We start from the raw sequence: 17,773 nt of genomic DNA on the forward strand, positions 1-17,773 counted from the left end.
TGTTAATACAGAGGGAAAACATTGGTGATGGTTCAAGTAATTGGGTTCCTACCATTCAAGGGGTGAGGCCTGGACTGAATTCCCAGCTCAATGCTGTGGAAATGTTGTGAGCATTTGAGCTGTAAAACAGTGGACAGGAGCTATCTGTCTCTCAACTTCTCAAATAAATTAAGAGTTTATTTTGGAACAAAAATTTTTATGCACCTAAATAGGAGTCATTAATAGGAAAATGTATGTTATGAAAAAATCTCTTCATAGATTTGAATTTTCCCTCCAAACAATCTTTATTTTCATTTTGTTTTTGACAGGCAGAGTGGACAGTGAGAAAGACAGACAGAGAAAGGTCTTCCTTTGCCGTTGGTTCACCATCCAATGGTCGCTGCGGCCGGCGCATTGTGGCCGGCGCACCGCGCTGATCCGATGGCAGGAGCCAGGTACTCATCCTGGTCTCCCGTGGGGTGCAGGGCCCAAGCACTTGGGCCATCCTCCACTGCACTCCCTGGCCACAGCAGAGAGCTGGCCTGGAAGAGGGACAGCCAGGACAGAATCCAGCGCCCCGACTGGGACTAGAACCCGGTGTGCCGGCGCCGCAAGGTGGAGGATTAGCCTAGTGAGCTGCGGTACCAGCCTCATTTTTCACATTTTAAAGCACGCTCTCATATGCATATACACAGTTAGGCTTTCCTCCAAAGTGCCGGTTTCTAAAATAATTCTCTGAAGTTGGTGGGTTGGGTTATTTTCTCTGTCACCCCCACTTCTCACACAGGGTGAGGATTTTTTTAAGGTTTATTTATTGATTTGAAAGTCAGGGTTACAGAGCAAGAGATGGAGATACAGATCTTCCATCTGCTGGCCTACTCCCCAGATGACCATAAAGGCCAGGACTGGGCCAAGCTGAAGTCAAGAGCCAGCAGTTTCATCCAGGACTGCCCCATGAGTATCAGGGGCCCAAGTGCTTGGATCATCCTCTGTTGGTTTTCCCAGGTCACTAACAGGGAACTGGATCAGAAGTTGTGCAAAGCCAGCATTGAGGCATAGAGAGTAAAGCAGCCAGCCACCTGTGATGCTGATATCCCATATGGGTGCTGGTTCAAGTCCAAGCTGTTCCACTTCCAATCCAGCTCCCCGCTAATGTACCCAGGAAAGCAGTGGAACATGGCCCAAGTGCTTGGGTCCTTTCACCCATGTGAGAATTGTAGATGAAGCTCCGGTTCCTGGTTATGGGCCTGGCCAAGAAGTGGCCATTGTGCCATTTGGGGAGTAAACCAGAGGATGGAAGATTTTCTCTCTGCCTCTCTCCCTCTCTGCCTCTCTCCCTCTCTCCCTCTTTCTGTCTGTTCTCCTTTCTCTGTGACGCTTTCAAACAAATAAATATTACAAAAAATAAGAGTTAGAGGAACAGGACAGGAACTGGCAGTGGCACCCATATGGCAGCTTTACATGATACAACACAACACAGACTCCCAGGGTGAGTTTTAACACAAGTTGTTGGAACAGCATGCTGACTTCCTCTTAGTTCTTGATGGGATCAGCCAGGGTCATTGAAAATACTCGTGTAAACCTGCAGGTACCAAAACCTGGAGTGGAGACATGAACTGCTCCAGGTCACCTCATGTGCCAAGGGTGGCTGTACATTGTCATGAGAGCCCTTCAATTCACAGATGTCTGCTCAAGGGCAGGTGCCTTGGCCTTAGAAGAAGCAAAGGTAAAGATTGCATCTGTCACCAGAAGAAACAGCCACATCTGTCATAGAGCCCAGAGACTTGACTTCTTGGCATCACCCTTGTCAGGGATTCCTGGGTCACCTTGAACAAGTCACCTAATCTCTTTGAGACCTACTTATGCAGTGCTAAGGAGAGGAGTTTAATGAGGTAGCTGTTGAGGCCAGGATCACAATCAGATCTGGAGATTCTGTAAGTTGCACAGATTCTGGAAGACACAGAGGCAGTCATAAGATATTTTCTTTGGTGTCTCATGAATTAACATAATTAATACCTCTGCTTTCAGAATGAATCAGTAATGTGAACAACAGTTCTTTATTTTTGACAGAGTTAGACAGAGAGAGAGAGTAAGAGAGGTCTTCCTTCCATTGGTTCACCCTCCAAATGGCTGCTGCAGCCGGCACACTGCGCCAAAGTGAAGCCAGGATTCAGGTGCTTCCTCCTGGTCTCCCATGCGGGTGCAGGGGCCCAAGGACTTGGGCCATCCTCCACTGCCTTCCCGGGCCACAGCAGAGAGCTGTACTGGAGGAGGAGCAACCAGGACAGAATCCAGCGTCCCAACTGGGACTAGAACCTAGTGTGCTGGCACCGCAGGCGGAGAATTAGCTAAGTGAGCCATGGCACCGGCCTGAACAACAGTTCTTGATCTCAAATTGGACAAATTTTAACTGATGTAAAAAGGAAGAAAGAGCGCAGATTTGTGCTGTCCAATATGGTAGCCACCAGCCACATGTGAGTATTTAAATATGAAATAACTTCAATAAAATAAAACAAGAAATGCAGATTCTCAGTCACATGGCCACATTTCAGGTGTTCAGGAGCCACCGATGCCTGGTATCTGTTTTACAAGCTTCCTTCTGCCACTCAGCACTGCCCTGGAGCTTTGCCAGGACCAAAGGCTCCCTATCCTTGGAAAAGACTACAGGTGTTTTGGGCCTAGGGGGACTGGGCCCATCTTTGGGGAATGAAAGAATGGATGAAAAATCCCTTGAGGACAAAGCAGTGCAAGAAACCTCTAAGGCAAAGGATGGTTATATTGGTCAAGGGTTTGAGAAATATGGGAAGGCGGGGATGTTGGGAAAAGGATAAAGAAACGTGTGAACCATTCTGTTCCTTTGCTCTTGACTGTTCCTGGAGCTCTGGATCACACAGGACTACAAGAGGGAAGTTCCTTATACAGATTGTTACCCTATGCACAACTGATTCCTACAGTGGGAAAGTACGAGAGGAACAGGGATCTCCTAAGCCCCAAGAAAGGAAGGGCCTTCTCATAACTCAGTGCTGGGGAAAATGGTAGTCCCTTTCACATGTTAAAGAAGGGAAGGTTGTTGCCTAACAGGACAGTGGCAGGAATGGGAAGAAGTCAGGCTGACTTGAAATGAGGAAGAAGGTAGCCACTTTATCTGGAGGCTGGCAACTTAATTACAGATGTGTGCAGTCAAAGCCATCTTATATTTTGAAGCGTAGGCTTCTGTGTACACAGAATCCATGCCAAAGGAGAAGGTTGAGTTCTGCCTTCTTTGCCAGCCTGGCTCGCGGGGGCCAAGCCTGTGAGGAGGCAGATGGGAGTGTAATTTGCCCTTCTGTCTGGAAGCCATCTGTGAAGGGAATCCCCTTTGTCTTCTGAACTGCCTTCCAGGCGCAGCCACGGGGATGACACTGAAGATGAGAGCAGCAAGTTCACTGACAATGTTGAGGAAGAGGCCGCACGTGGAAGAGCCAGCAGCAGTGACATTGGTGCCAGGTTCTGCCATTCCCTTCTGAGATCTGGTGCGTCTGGCAGCTGATGGGGACCTGGAATGACAAAGTAAGTTTTTAAATAAGCCACTTCTCAGTCAGATCTCTGCCCTCCCTGAGCTTCTCAGCCGCCTCTCTAGCCCATATCCTTATTCCACTTTCCCTCGGATCTGCACATAGTTTTACTGCTTCTATTTCTTCCTTCTGCTTCCTGCCCCCTCTCCCCACTTTTGCCCATTTACTCTCTGGAGTTGTGAGTTCCGAGTGAGTTGTCAGTTCAGAAAATTGTTTTAGTCCATCTTATTTCAACACCTGTGAATGTTTCTACGCAGGCACCTGTGAAGTCACTGGGCATACTCTGTGACCCCGACAGACAACAGTTCTTGCTCTCATGAAGGCTGCCTCCTATTACATGAGCGAAACCTGAACAAATAATAAGTTAAGTGCATTATGCTTACAATTTAAAATTCTGATGAGTGTGATTGTTTTGTCCTGTGTTCCCAGGTCCCAGTTTATCATCTACTGACTTAAAACTGGCTGGTGGTAATTCACATAGCTGTAGAACCCACAATAACACGTTTCCTATTGTCATGGTCCTCATTTCTTTTCCATATGGTGTAAGGAAATTTTGCTTTTCTTTCAAAGGCCACCTTGAACACAAGAGGTTCTGAGACTCAGGATGTTTTGAGACCAAGGTTTTTAATTGTGGTGCTGTATCCAAGTAGCTGTGGAGATATAGGCAAGTCTAATCCTTCCTGAGCCTTGATTGTCTTCCTGAAAAATAAGGAAGCTGTTGTAGGTCTGTGAGGTCACTTCATGCTCTGGGGTGTGTCTGAGTCAATTATGGAATAAGATGTCTGTAATAGAGATCAGTAACAACTGTGGTCAAGAGCATACCCAACCCTGATTATGTTTCCTTCAGGAGCATCTCGCTGAACCTTTGGCCTGAGAATGCAGAACAAAAAGAGCATAATAGGAGATGCAGTGCCTGGTGGGTGGGAGATCCAAGAAGACAAAGAGAAGAATGAGGTGACAGTAGATCCTGGGGTCACAAAAGTGGGTCTGAATGAGTGTACCTTCAGGCTGAGTTCGGGAAGGTCCAGAGAAAAGCAAAGAATGTGCACAGCATCATCACCCTCCCTAAATAGCAACTGGTACTGAGCAGCAAGGAATGAGATAGTGCCCTTATCCAGAACTCCTTGAGTATCTGAACAAGGAGATCGACAGAAGGAATGCAGCCCTGCTTTGTTCTCCCAAGGAAGACCTATGCCAAGAAGAGGGGATGTGCACAGGAGGCCTTACTCCAGACCCCAGAGCCTTGACCCTGGAACTGCCCTTCCAGCGATGCCCATCAGGTAAATGTGGGCATGGATGGATGGAAACACTTGGAGGTGGGCTGGGGATGCCAGTCATTACCTACACAGTTCTTCCTTTTAGGTCAGCAGATACAAAAGAAAGGTTCCCTTGCACCAAAGCAGTGGTGATACTAATCTTCAGCACATCTTCAGCCTTTAGAAAGGTTTTCACAACATTTTCTCCTGAGTTTTGCAAGTAATGCCCTAGGCATTGGCAACAGGCAATAAAGCCTGATCTATGCCCTGGAAGTGTCCAAGGGAGTGAGGAAAGATGGCCCCAAACCAGACAGTTCCAGTGGGGTGTGACAACTGCTGAGTGTTGGGATGCACTGGTTTTGGATGCAGCCCAGATGAGCAGTGTGTGGTGACATTGCTTCCTTATCCCTGCCACATTTATCACTGCTCAACACATGGATTTTCTCCTCAGACACTCTGAAGGAGTTGTCAGGATTCCCCTACAGAAATGAACTTTGCTGAGGATTTTTCAAAATGGAGAAGGCAGAGGATTTGAGAGGCCACTGGGACAGAATGCCCATGAGATGATGTCTTCTCTTTTCAGCCTCTGAGCACATGGTTACTGAGTGCTCCTACCTAGCTGTTACTGGTGCTGTTATGTGCTGTTGATGCAGAGTTGAATGAAATGTTACCCCAGCTCTCCAGGAGCTCCACCTGGAAAACAAGAAACTGCCAAAAGGCACGGGAAGTGCTGTGACAGACATATGACTTGAGTCCACGGTGGAGGGGGAGTGTTCACCTTGGTGTATGGACACTGATGCAGTTCTTTGAAGTCCTGTTCGACTATTTCTGCTTTTCCAAATATGTAGATTCAACACTATTTAAAGATTTATGTTTTTATTTGACAGAGTATTGGAGATGTAGCGATGGAGGGGAAGAGAGAGAGAGAGATGGAGTTCTTGGTTCCTGGCTTTGGTCTGGTCCAGATGTGGGTGGAAGGGGCCCAAGTACTTGAAGTATCATCCACTGCTCCCCAAGATATTTTGACAGGGATCTGGATCAAAAGCAGAGTGGCCATGACTGGAACAAGGACTCTGATATGGGATGTGGCCTTCCCAAGTTGTTGTTTAACCTGCTGGAAAATGGCATCTGCCCTCCCCCAAAACACTGTTAAATCATAGTAATATGTTAAGAGCATCATGCTTTCAGAATGAAAGAATTTCTTGTTCCACAGCTCCTGTGCCCATCCTTGGTATAGAAGGCCCATGTCACTGTCATACTTGAGATACATGGACCTGTGTGGAAAAGACACAGGACATTGTAGGATTTGAATTCTGGATCTGTCTTTGCTAGTCTGAGTGACCTAGAATAAGCCACCTTACCTCTCCCTGAGTGTAGGTCTCACCATCAGTAAAAGCAGGCAACTGCACCTAACTTGCAGGGCTGTTGAAAAGCTAAGAAGCACTGCATCTTAAGGCCTGATACAGTGCCAGGGCTGAAAACAGTACAGCTTCAACTTTGCCTCTAGTCATTATTGTCCTTGTGACAAACCTGCCTTCTCCCAAGTATAGAAGTCACTGCAGAATATTCAACATTTTCTTTTTTATAAGATTTAGATTTACTTGAAAGTCACAGTTATGCAGAGAGAGGAGAGGGAGAGAAAGAGATCTTCCATCTGCTGGTTCACTCCTCAGATGGCCACCACGGCCAGAGCTGTGCTGATGCAAATCTGGGCGTTGGGAGCTTCTTCTGGGTCTCCCACGTGGGTGCAGGGACCTGAGCCCTTGGGTCATCTTCAACTGCTTTCCCAGGCCATAATAGAGAGCTGGAGAAGAAGTGGAGCAGACAGGACTCGAACTAGTGCCCATATGGGATGCCAGCACTGCATGCAGAGGCATTACCCACTATGTCACAGTGCTGGCACCATATTCAACTTTTTCTGAAGAAGGTATATTTGTTTTCAGAGGGTGAGGAGCATGATACCCTCAGGACATTGGTTCTCATGGAAAGGCCATGCTCTGTGCATCTGGGCTCAGCACAGGCCACTGCCCTGGGAAAAAGCCCTTGGAAAGCCAGCTAAGGGAGCAAGAAGAGCTCCAGTCAAGTAGAAAATCAGAAATCATCTCTGCTCTGCAAAGGGACATCTTAACATCAGATTTAGAGTGCCAGCGAGGTCATTAGAAACCTCAGGAACCAGGTGTGGTGCCTGTCAGTTACAAATGATTATTTGTTTAGTCTGGAAAGACCCCAGAAGTTGAGTTCTATTGCCTCCTTCATGAGATATTCTGTGATGAGAACAAGGGATGGCTGTGTGGTAGCCCCACACTTTTCTTTCTTTCTTTTTCTTTTTTTAGATTTATTCATTTGTTTGTTTGAAAGTCAGAACTTTAGAATTATTTTTCTAGTTCTGTGAGGAATGTCATTTACATCTTGATGGTATTCAATTGAGTCTGCAAATTGGTTTGAGTAGTATAAATAAGTTAAAAATACCAATTCTCCCAACTATGAACAGTAGTGGTTCTCCATTATTTGTTTCTTCTATAATTTCTTTGATTCAGATTTTCTAATTTTCCTTGTAGAGATCTTTTACATTCTTATTTCAATTTATCCCAAGGTAATTTGTTCTTTTTGAAGTCATTGCTCTTATTATTTTCATATCAAACTTCTACTTGTTGGTTGTTGCTTTCTTATCCTGCAGCTTCACTGAAGTAGTTTGCCTATTCTAACAGTCTTTGATGTAGATGTTAGGCTTTTCTACATAGAGACTCATGTCATCTACAAATGGAGATGTTTTAACTTCTCCTTTCCTATTTGTATGCCTTTTGTTTCTCTTGCACAATTGCTCTGACAGAAACTTCTTGTACTATGTTGGATAAGAGTGGTGACGGTAGACAACCTCATCTGGTTCCAAATCTTAGCTGAGATTTTTCCAACATTTCCATTCGCTATGACATTGACTGTGGGTTTGCCACTTACTACCTTTATTATGTTGAAGTATGTTCCTTCAAAATCAAATTAATTCAGGGCTTTTATTTTGAATGGATATTGAATGTGGCAAATGCTTTTTCATTATCTACTGAGATGATCATATAACTTTAATCTTTTGTTCCATTGAGGTAATATGTGATATGTATGATTTCTGTTTTGAACCATCCTCACATCCCTGGGATGAATCTCACTTGTTTGGCACAGTGATCTTTTTAAATACGGTGCTGTAGTCAGTTTTCTAGCAGTTTATTGAGAATTTTTGCATCTGTGTTCATGAGAGATGTTGGCCTATAGTTTTCATTTTTGTGGTGATGCTTTGTCATTGTCCAGTTTTGAAATAAAGGGAATTCTGACCTCATGGAGAACTTGTTAGGAAGGATTCCCTTGCTCTACATTGCTTTGAATCATTTCAGATAAATTGCTGTTAGTTCATCCTTAAAAGTTTGGTAGTACCTGTTAACCAGGTTAGTAACATCAGTTGTTACTAATACAGTTACAAACATCACAAAATGGATGGAAGAATCTACGTCATTGGAATTAGAAATCCAACACAGTTGTCATGGTACTGGAAACACCTCCACATTTATTTCAAACTTTTTTTTAGTTGTTTTGGAGATTAAATAAAAAGCACACATTTTGTTTTCATTATGTTATTGCTTTCTCTTGATTTTTCAAATTAAGTTTACAAAGGAATTTAAATAGATAGAAGGAAACTTTAAAGTAACCTCATTCATGTATAGAGGAAGAACATACAGATAATAAAAACTCAAAAGGCAGTTCCTCTAAGCCAAATATGCCCAAGGGAGAGAGAATGGGTTGTAGTGAAGCAGAAGGGGAACATAGTTAGGAGATGTATCACTAACCCAAATGAGCGCCTTGGAGTCATCAAAGATGGGATTCTGAGCAGCAGAGTTTTGTTCAGTCTTCGTACTTCCTTAGAAATGATTTACCATCTCTGGCAAGTTAACCTGAAACTTAGCTGATCCACGAGGTTGGAAGACATTAGAATCCAGAGCCTATTGAATGAGTCTAGTGTTATTCTGGACCTTAGGAGAGAAAAGTGGACGATAATATGCTATTGGTAGAATAAGGGGAACGAACAGAATCAACAATGTTTCTAAAAAGAATAAATGACAATGAGAATTGAGTTTTAGGAAAGAAAAAAGGGTATAGTATCTTGGTACACTGGGGTTGTTCTCTGAAACACCTTCATCCCAAACCATATTCCCTTCCATATCATCCTCCCTGTATTCATTTCAAACTATGACCCCTAAACCTCCATAATCTCATTTTTAGTTCTAAGCTCTAATAAGATGTATGAATTGAAAGATATTTCATATTCTCATTCAGTGACAAAACCTTATAGAAGAGGCGAGAGACTATGCATTGTCTTTATTTACCTGCATTATGAGAATGTTCACATATTTCCTTGCCGACATTATGTGTTTGGCTAAATGTTCTGGCTCTGATGCAGTGAAGTACAAGTACTGCATGGCTTATGTGGTATTTACATCCTATTGCCTTGCTAAAGACCAAGAAGATCTGTCTTTGAAAATACATTTGACTTTCATAATTTCAGATACAACATTGTGGCCGTGAAGCTTTACACGTACGTATATGGTAAGTAGAGGTGCATTGCATGTAGAAGGTGAACATTTCACTTAGGATCTGTGCTCTAAGGTGTCTGTTTCCAATTCTTACATGTGACCAGCAGACATAGTGTGGTGCTGTGTCTTATTCTATTTGATTTTTGAGTGTGGAGGGCATGAAATATTGCTCAGACGTTCCCTTCTGTAGTTCAATGCTGATCTCCTACCTTGAGAAAACCTGGTCTCTAGACTGCGGGACTTCAGTTAATACAAAGATGAAGCCATAGACTGTTTTCATCTGCCAATGTCATGCCCTGTGGATGAATGTGTGTCACTTGAACCTCAGGGAAATTCCAGACTGGATGTGTACAATTTTAGCATGCCCCAGACCCCACACAGAAGTGGTGACATGAGTGTCTCAGATATGTTGGCCTATATAGTAGCCAAGACCCCAAGATTACAGTGGTGTTCTTAGCAGAAAGGAATGTCACACACCAGGCAAGAGCCTTAGAGAGAATCACGGATATTAAATAGCAGATGAAATTACATCAGTCAAAGACCCTAATCTCATACTTCTCTTGGACATCTCAAAGAATCTGAAATCCTCGATGATAGGAGTTGTGTTGCATATAGGAAAGAAAGCTTGCAGATGCCTCCATATTTTGGTCCTAGTAGCCCATGAGGCACATATATGCCCTGGAAAATGATGCTGTAATAAGTGCTGCTCCCTTTATTCACTGGCCACTCTGCCAGAACCAGAGAACATGTTCCTTTAAATATGGCCAGAGGAGTCATTTCCTGTCCCTCTTCTTTGGGACATTGTACTTTCATGATCATCTCAAGGATTGTGATGAAAGTGAAATGTTGTCATTTGTACAGTGCTTTGCCAAATGCTGGGTATAAATTCACCAAGAAGTTGTCACTGTTACTTTGTTTTTATTAACACTACCCTAAATCCACCCCTGTACAATGTAAAGTAGGACATGTAATCTTGTGATGCTTTAGTTTATGATTTTTAAGATTAAGAATTTGATGAATAATTATTTCTGCCATAGAATATGAAGATCAGAGACAGCTGAAAATGAATTTCTTCATACCTTTGATTCATCTCAGAAACTGATATCTTACACATTAGAGTGGGAAGATGCTGAGGGGTTCAGGACCAGCCTCATTAGTGGAATTCAGCTACCATTCAATAGGACTTAGCCAATAAGAAAATTTATCAGGCAATGTTACATAAAAACTGCAGATGGATCCTGTTCAATATGTAGATAAACTGAATGCAAATATGAAAAGAATACCATCAGATTTGCAAGTTTTCCCACATGGATGTTCACTGTGTATTGGGGGGAGGTTCACATCAACTATTTGTGTCAGTTGATATCTTGAAAAGGCTCTTGTGGGGCTCGAATGAAACCCATAAGTGTCAAGTGTAAAGTGTCCGTCAAGTGATGGTGAAACAGGGCAGGCCCACTTAGAGGAAGACACTGAGGATGTAAGGGCATCTAACTGGCTTTCAGTTGAATGAAATGCCCATGTGCTGCCCCTGTCAGGGCAAAGCCAGCACAACCCTTGAGTGCAACAGAAAGTCTACTGAGATGGGATACAAAACATTTAAAAGTGAACCCTTGGCTTAGTGTTGTGCTGTGCTGTGTGGGTCTAAGAAGCTGAAGAGTCTGAGAAGAACATCATGGGCAGTTTATAATTCAGCATCTCTCAGTGGTGGAAAAGCCTTGTGGTCTCTTTTGACATAAAGAAAAGTTGGAGTGACTTTATGACAACCCTTAAAGTAAAAATTGTTAGGATATGAGTCCTGCCTTAATCTTTTAGAACAGAGGAATGAGAAATATGCTTAGACGCTTTTGGGAAAAGGTAGGACTATGGTTTCAGCCAGGGGTACACAACTGTGGAGGCTGTGTTGAGTGGGTGGTCCCTTTAAGACGTTAAGAGGTGGTCCCCTTAAGACTTTCAGAGGTGGTCCCCTTAAGACTTTAAAAGGACCAATCAGGCTTGTGCATCAGCCAGGTGGCCTAGGCAACTGGAAGGCAGTGGCTCCCAAGATTCCATGATACCCCCCGTGTTTTGATTCTGTGACAGTAACTGCCAAGTTACCTGGAAGTGAAGCCCTACTTCTCTCACTCTGTCGGATGTTGAGCAATAAGCAGGAGCTTATGCTCTGAGCTCTGGCACCTGACTGAATCGAGAATAAAGGCGTTAAAGTGTTGTGGGGTGTTTCCTAACAGTAAGTTGGGAGGTACAGTTATCCTCATCTATCAGTCCTACTGAAAGAGGTTTCATTTTCTTTAACTCCTCTTTTTCTTGGGTGTCTTCTTCCTAGTCCCTGGATATACTCATTTTGCTACAAGCATCGATATGGCACTGACTCTCGGTCCCTCACTTGACGTGAGGGTAGAAACCAGTGAGCAATTAAGCTCTCAACTGGCAAAGAGCCAACGAGAATCAAAAGAACTGAAGGAGAAGCTTCTTAGAGCTGAGGCTAAGGCCTACCTCCTGGCAAAGCACCTGCGGGACCACAGTAAGTTCGTTCTTTTCCCTGTGTTTAATGTTTTATTTCTAAAAAAGAAATATAAATAAAATAGAGAAATTTGTTAATATAGATTGAATGGGAGACACAGCATTATTCATGTTCCCATTCCACAATAAGTTCTATAGGTTCAGTGTCACCGAAATGATGAGTATTTGATGTCACCTCTTGGAGAAATGACCTGTTTGCTAACCTTGATCCTTCTCTTCTCTCTACCAAATAAGTTACATAGCTACCATGCTCTGAGAAGGATTAGCGTTAGTAGTTACAGCATCAGTTGGTTGTGCAGGAATAACTGAGGCACAAGTTCAGCCAATTTTCCACATTTTCACTGAGCTGTAGGGTGGGAATTCTGACACTGTCCCGCTCCAGCTGAGTCACTTTGCCAAGTCCCTTCAGGTGCATTTGAACTCTTCTTCGCTCATTTGCTGCCAATGTAGTATTTTCTCAAATGTTATTTTAAATCTTTATCCAATAAATTGGTGGGAATTATATACTACTATAGCTTTGGTGTTTCTGTGACTACTTTAGAGTTACTTAACATAAGTGAAGATGAGCATCTTTTGATTTGATTATTGTATATAACTCTTGTCTATTCTCTGGCTGGATTATGGTCCACTTATACTTTATTTCTTGAACTGTTTATTAAGTAGAGCCATTAAGCCTTTGGTAGTAGTATAAATGAAAAATACATTATATGGGGCCAGCGCTGTGGCATAGCAGGTAAAGCCACCACCTGCAGGTGTTGGTTTGAATCTGGCTGCTCCACTTCTGATCCAGCTCTCTGCTATGGCCTGGGAAAGTAGTCTAAGATGGCCCAAGAGCTTGGACCCCTGCGCCTGTGTGGGAGACCTGGGGAAAGAACCTAGCTCCTGGCCTCAGGTTGGCACAGCTCCAGCCATTGTGGCCATTTGTGGAGTGAGCCAGTAGATGGAAGACTTAGCTCTCTCTCCCTGACTCTGAATCTCTATAACTCTGCCTTTCAAATAAATGAGTAAATCTTTAAAAAAAAAGTTAACTGAAAAAATAAGAAATAAAATATTAATATTTAAAAAAAAAGAAGGGATTAGAAAAAATTCCCTGAGGGGCCGGCACTGTAGTATAGTGGGTAAAGCCACCGCCTGCAGTGCCGGCATCCCCTATGGGTGCCGATTCAAGACCTGGCTGCTCCACTTCCAATCCAGCTCTCTGCTGTGGCCTGGGAAAGCAGTAGAAGACGGTCCAAGGCCTTGGGCCCCTGCACCCATGTGGGAGACCCGGAAGAGGCTCCTGGCTCCTGGCTTTGGATCGGCCAAAGATTGAAAGACCTCTCTCTCTGTCTATTTGCTTTTCCTTCTCTCTGTGTAACTCTGGCTTTCCAAAAAAATATATAAAGCTTTTTTTTTTAAATCCCTGAACAAATATAAATAAAATGGAGATTATAATTGTCCTGTCCATGGGAGCTAAAGAAACAAAGAGGAGGAAATTCACACCAAGAGCTTGATGGTGTAGCTCCACTTCCTGACAGACAGTGACCTTAGCAGCCCGCTCACCTTTCCACTGAGGCAGGTGTATGTGTGTGCGTGTCTTTCCTCAGATTGTGAAGAGTATGAAGATCTAATTGAATCAATGCTGAGGGAGAAGCCGCACTTCCTGGAGGGGCAGCTGGCAGAGGAGCTGCTACCTGTGGAGAATCTCAAGTAAGGGGGCTCTCTCGGGTGGGCAGGTGGAAAGGTGAATGCATCTCTCAAGTGGGGCAGCTCAGCTGGGGAACCAAGAACTGATGTGGCCAGGAGAAGGGCAGGGATTTACATGGTGGGCTGACCCCTCAGATTTATAAAAGCAGGCAGACAACAGAGAAATCACCAAATTGTAGGCTGCAGTGGATATTTAGAACCTCTTTTCGACTTGAAAAACGAGGCACTTATTGACTTGAAATTCACATACAAAATTGAAGAACGTGAACCACACAGAGACGTTTTGTATCCACACAGTGCTGTAGGATCCCCTCCTCATTAACTGTGTCTCCATCACCTCCTGACCGTGGATGCTGTCTTAGATTCTCCCTGTCAGTCGTTATTTCTGCTGAAAGCCATTGTGCCTGGCATGTTTCTGTGTCTACCTTTGTGACCACTCGCTGCACACTGCATTTTAATAAGGAAAGGTCTGTGGCTGGAGTGAGGAACTTAAGGAACATGTTGGTGAGGGAGCTGAGGAAGAACCTTGGTGTTGTTTAGAGAACCAAAAAATCAGCCCAGTGTCTAGTAATCTCGCAAGGTCTGTCTCTCTACTAAAGAGGAATCTCTTGCTCCATCTTTTCCTCTTCCCTACTGTGGGCATTTTCCCACACACAGGCAGTGATGCTGCTTAGAGGGCCCTGTGAGCACATTCTCACCAAATCTCTGCAGAGACACAGAACACACCATGGGGCCGTTCCCACCTTGACATCTTCTCTCCTGTCACACCTTAGGAAATGTGGTGTTCAAATTCAAGAGCAGGCCCAAGAGCTGACCCAATTACAGCAGAAGTTACAGGAAGGGAGAGCTCTTTCTCAGCTCATTCATCAAAATCTCCAGGCCCTCCTCACCCAGCAGGACCCTGACAGCTGCCAGAGCCGGCAACTACTCACTGAGCTGCTCAAGCTGACAGAGCACCTTGTTGCCAAACTCAGCACAGGTAAGGTGGCCAAGGCTCTGAGACTTAAGATGGTCTCAAGTTGGCATCCGACTCCACACTTCTTCAAAGAACATTTACCAACAGTCTGTAGGTTTGTGTAAACAATTCTGTAAATAGTTCTCTAAACATTTGCGGCCATTTTTGGTCAGGGTACTTGTGTAGGAACAAAGAGTGGGAAATGCAGAGCTTTGAAGGTCCCAGGGCTGCAGAGATCTCCTCCTCCCTGATGCAACTGGCCTTGGAGCAGGAGGCCGCATCCTCTAGCTTTCTTTTTTCATGCTTGGATTTCCATTTTATTTCCATTGAAATACACTTACCTTTTTATAAAGATTGATTTTTTATTTTATAGGCAGAGTTACGGGGATGGGCGGGGGAGAGAGAAATTTACTGTTGAATTGATAGTATAGACAGACTTTTCTAAACCCAGATCTGGGATTTTCTTTTTTTTTTTTTTTTCCCAGAGAAACCTTTTGGGGAACGGGAATAGGAGAGGGAGAAGGTGGGGTGGGAGCTTCAGTGAGTCTCCTGATGCTTCCTTCACTGGGGAGGCAGCCTTGCACGGTGTCAGAGGTCTTTGCTCCCTAGCAGGGCAGGCAACCGTTTGCCAGAGCACATGTCCTGCCCATGTGTCTCTATCCCTGTGACTCAATCTCAAGCTCTATCACCGCCAGAGAAGGTGGGGTGGGAGGGTGGGTATGGAGGAAAGAGTTACTGTATTCCCTCCAGTTTCAAAACACCGGAGAGAGGATGTGACTGGAGGCAGCTTGTTAGAGGGAACAAAAGCCACAGTGCAAGAGTGGAAAGTCTCGGCTGCTCCTCAGCGTGTTTTCACACACGTGTGACAGATCTTTTGTGGATTTCAATCTCCTTGTCTGTAGAGTGTCAAATAATCTGTTTCACAGTAGAAGTAACACTATGGCCATCTCCTGTGGGATATTCACACCCTGGTAACACTCCCTGACAGCCACAGCCCCCTGCGTTTTGCAGCTACCTCTGGATTTCAGCCTAGCAAACCATGTGGCCTTTCTCTTCCCTGATGAAGTTGACTGAGCTCCCGAGTTCTCTAGAACACTATGCCATGCCCTCAGTGTTCCATCTTGGGCATTAGGTCTGACTGGAGCCACTAATGCCCTACACTCTCTGGGTGGCCCCAGAGATCCTGGTGGACCAGAGGCTCTGTAGAACTCACACTTCCACCCAGTAGCAGTACACAGAGTTCACTGTCCATGCAGTCTCCAAGACAATGAAGAGCAAATTCGCATTTGGCTGTTCTCAACCCAACAGCCAGGTAGCCTATTGCTGGAGCTGATGTTGTTGGGGGCCAGATGATCTTAGGGTTTCCAGAAAATGAGGCCACGGGAGATGTGGGTAACATCCTGTTTCAATGGAGAGAATGGGATCACCTGGCTCCAAGGGCATATGGTCAGCCCGGGATGGTGGCCTGGAGACACACTGTAGCCTCTGAGGCTGTTGCCAAAGTCCCAGATGTCTCTCATGGAAAAGTAGAAGTCCTGGTGGCGGTAGCTGTGGCGTTGGACCATTTCCTGAAGGTGTCCTTCCTTATCTGACTTGATTTACAGTCAACCAGACATCTGGGAACCAGGAGGAGCCTTACGTGGACTCTCCCCATACCAGGTAGGTCTGCCAGCCCTGTGGACTTTGACTTTGCAGGGATCCCTGAAGTGTCACAGTAGATCCTGGGAGAGACAAAACAGGCTGAGGGAGCCATGGCACTCCCACAGGACCATGTCCTCCTGTCTCAGAAGACAATATTGCATCTTGTCATGGAGTTGCCCAAAGGGGTTCCCATGGCCTCTTCCACTCACTGCCCAAGAGATAGTCTTAGGGTTGACTCAGACCAAGTGGCCTTTATGTGGAATTCCAGAAGTCACCACAGCTTCCCTGGCTCACAAGAGGAGAGGGCCACTCTCTGGACTACATTCAATTTCTGTCCATGTAAGGGCATTCCATCTGTGGGTGGCACAAAAAGTGATCCATTGAGATCCCAGAGCCAGCCATCAGAAGGCAGAGGGAGCAGTCTGAGGAGTGGGGGTGAGAGAGCCAGAGTGCTGGGGTACAAGAACTCCTCAGCAGGTGTATCTGTCATCATCGAGATATCTGGGGAGTTGATGCCTGACTGGGTCTCAGGGGTGACCCACAGCTTCAGTGAGGCTCCTGGTGCTTCCTTCACTGGGGAGGCAGCCATGCAGGGTGTCAGAGGTCTTTGCTCCCTAGCAGGGCAGGCAACTGTTTGCCAGAGGACATGTCCTGCCCATGTGTCTCTATCCCTGTGACTCAGTCTTCAGCTTGTCACCGCCAGTCCTCTCAGAGTCACCTTGTGACCAGGGAGTGGGACATCTGCTGGGGCCCGTTTTACCTCTAGCCACAGATGCACTGTTACTGCTTTGGAGGGCGGGCATGAGTTGGTGCTACTCACATCCCATGTTTGTAAATGTGCCTTATCTCCACACTCCAGCAGGCCAAGTCTCAGGCTGGCCCAGCTGGAGCTTCTCAATGGCCTGCCTAAACCCAGAGTGGGACCCTGGTGGCCCTGTCCTATGGACAACATTGTGGAGATGGCTTACGATGAGATCTGTGCCAGTGTCTGGAACCTCCAACAAGAAGAATGCTTCTTCAGGGAAGCTGGCCTTGGCAGTGAGTACTTCTGGGGCAAGGTGATGCTTCGAGCCCCAGGGTTCTCCCCAGTACACAGCCACAGGTCTGCCTTGCAGCCACCAGCCCTAGCTGAGTAACAAGAGCACTGTGTGCTGGAGCAGGGCCCATGGCTTCATGGTAGGAAACACCAGATTACACAGCATGAACACATGAGGAATTTGGGGATCTAAGCATAGTATAGCAACTAGAGTTGGAGTCATGTGGTTCCCCAGAAACACCCCATAAGATAATACCGCCTCATGCCCACAGCAGTGTATCCGACCAGCCAGAGGCTTGTCAGCACAATGAGTCTGGCTAAAAATGATGGATGAGACTAAGAGCCTTCAGCAGCAATCTCTTCACAAACTGCTGAAACTTTGTAACCGCTACCAGTTCTGGAAGAATACAGGAGAGTAGGAAAAGATAAACAGGAGCACAGGGCCCAAATGAAATGAACCCAAAAAGCAGAGGGTATGAAAAACACCAATGGTCACTGAGGTCAAGACTGTGGTGAGGCAGTTAGAAATCGAGTTGAATTGATTGTCCATAACAAACCACGAGAAAAAGAAAACC

At 45.2% G+C, this 17,773-nt stretch overlaps 1 protein-coding gene across 20 annotated transcripts in view; it reads left to right on the forward strand.

Annotated features, from left to right (window-relative positions):
* LOC103346732 (uncharacterized) overlaps nucleotides 1–17,773 on the forward strand; it is a 94,900-nt gene that overhangs the window by 12,468 nt on the left and 64,659 nt on the right. For 7 of the 20 annotated variants that reach the window (XM_070054507.1, XM_070054505.1, XM_070054506.1 and 4 more), the window contains 8 exons: nucleotides 3,361–3,528; nucleotides 3,791–4,487; nucleotides 4,717–4,813; nucleotides 11,684–11,881; nucleotides 13,467–13,569; nucleotides 14,340–14,545; nucleotides 16,126–16,180; nucleotides 17,022–17,200. In XM_070054507.1, coding sequence (XP_069910608.1) covers nucleotides 4,410–4,487; nucleotides 4,717–4,813; nucleotides 11,684–11,881; nucleotides 13,467–13,569; nucleotides 14,340–14,545; nucleotides 16,126–16,180; nucleotides 17,022–17,200 — 916 coding nt within the window. In that variant the 5' untranslated portion in view covers nucleotides 3,361–3,528; nucleotides 3,791–4,409. The other 13 variants (XR_011381005.1, XR_011381006.1, XM_070054503.1 and 10 more) reach the window with 8 other exon arrangements.

Source organism: Oryctolagus cuniculus, chromosome 12, assembly GCF_964237555.1.
Source record: "Oryctolagus cuniculus chromosome 12, mOryCun1.1, whole genome shotgun sequence".
NCBI lineage: Eukaryota > Metazoa > Chordata > Mammalia > Lagomorpha > Leporidae > Oryctolagus > Oryctolagus cuniculus.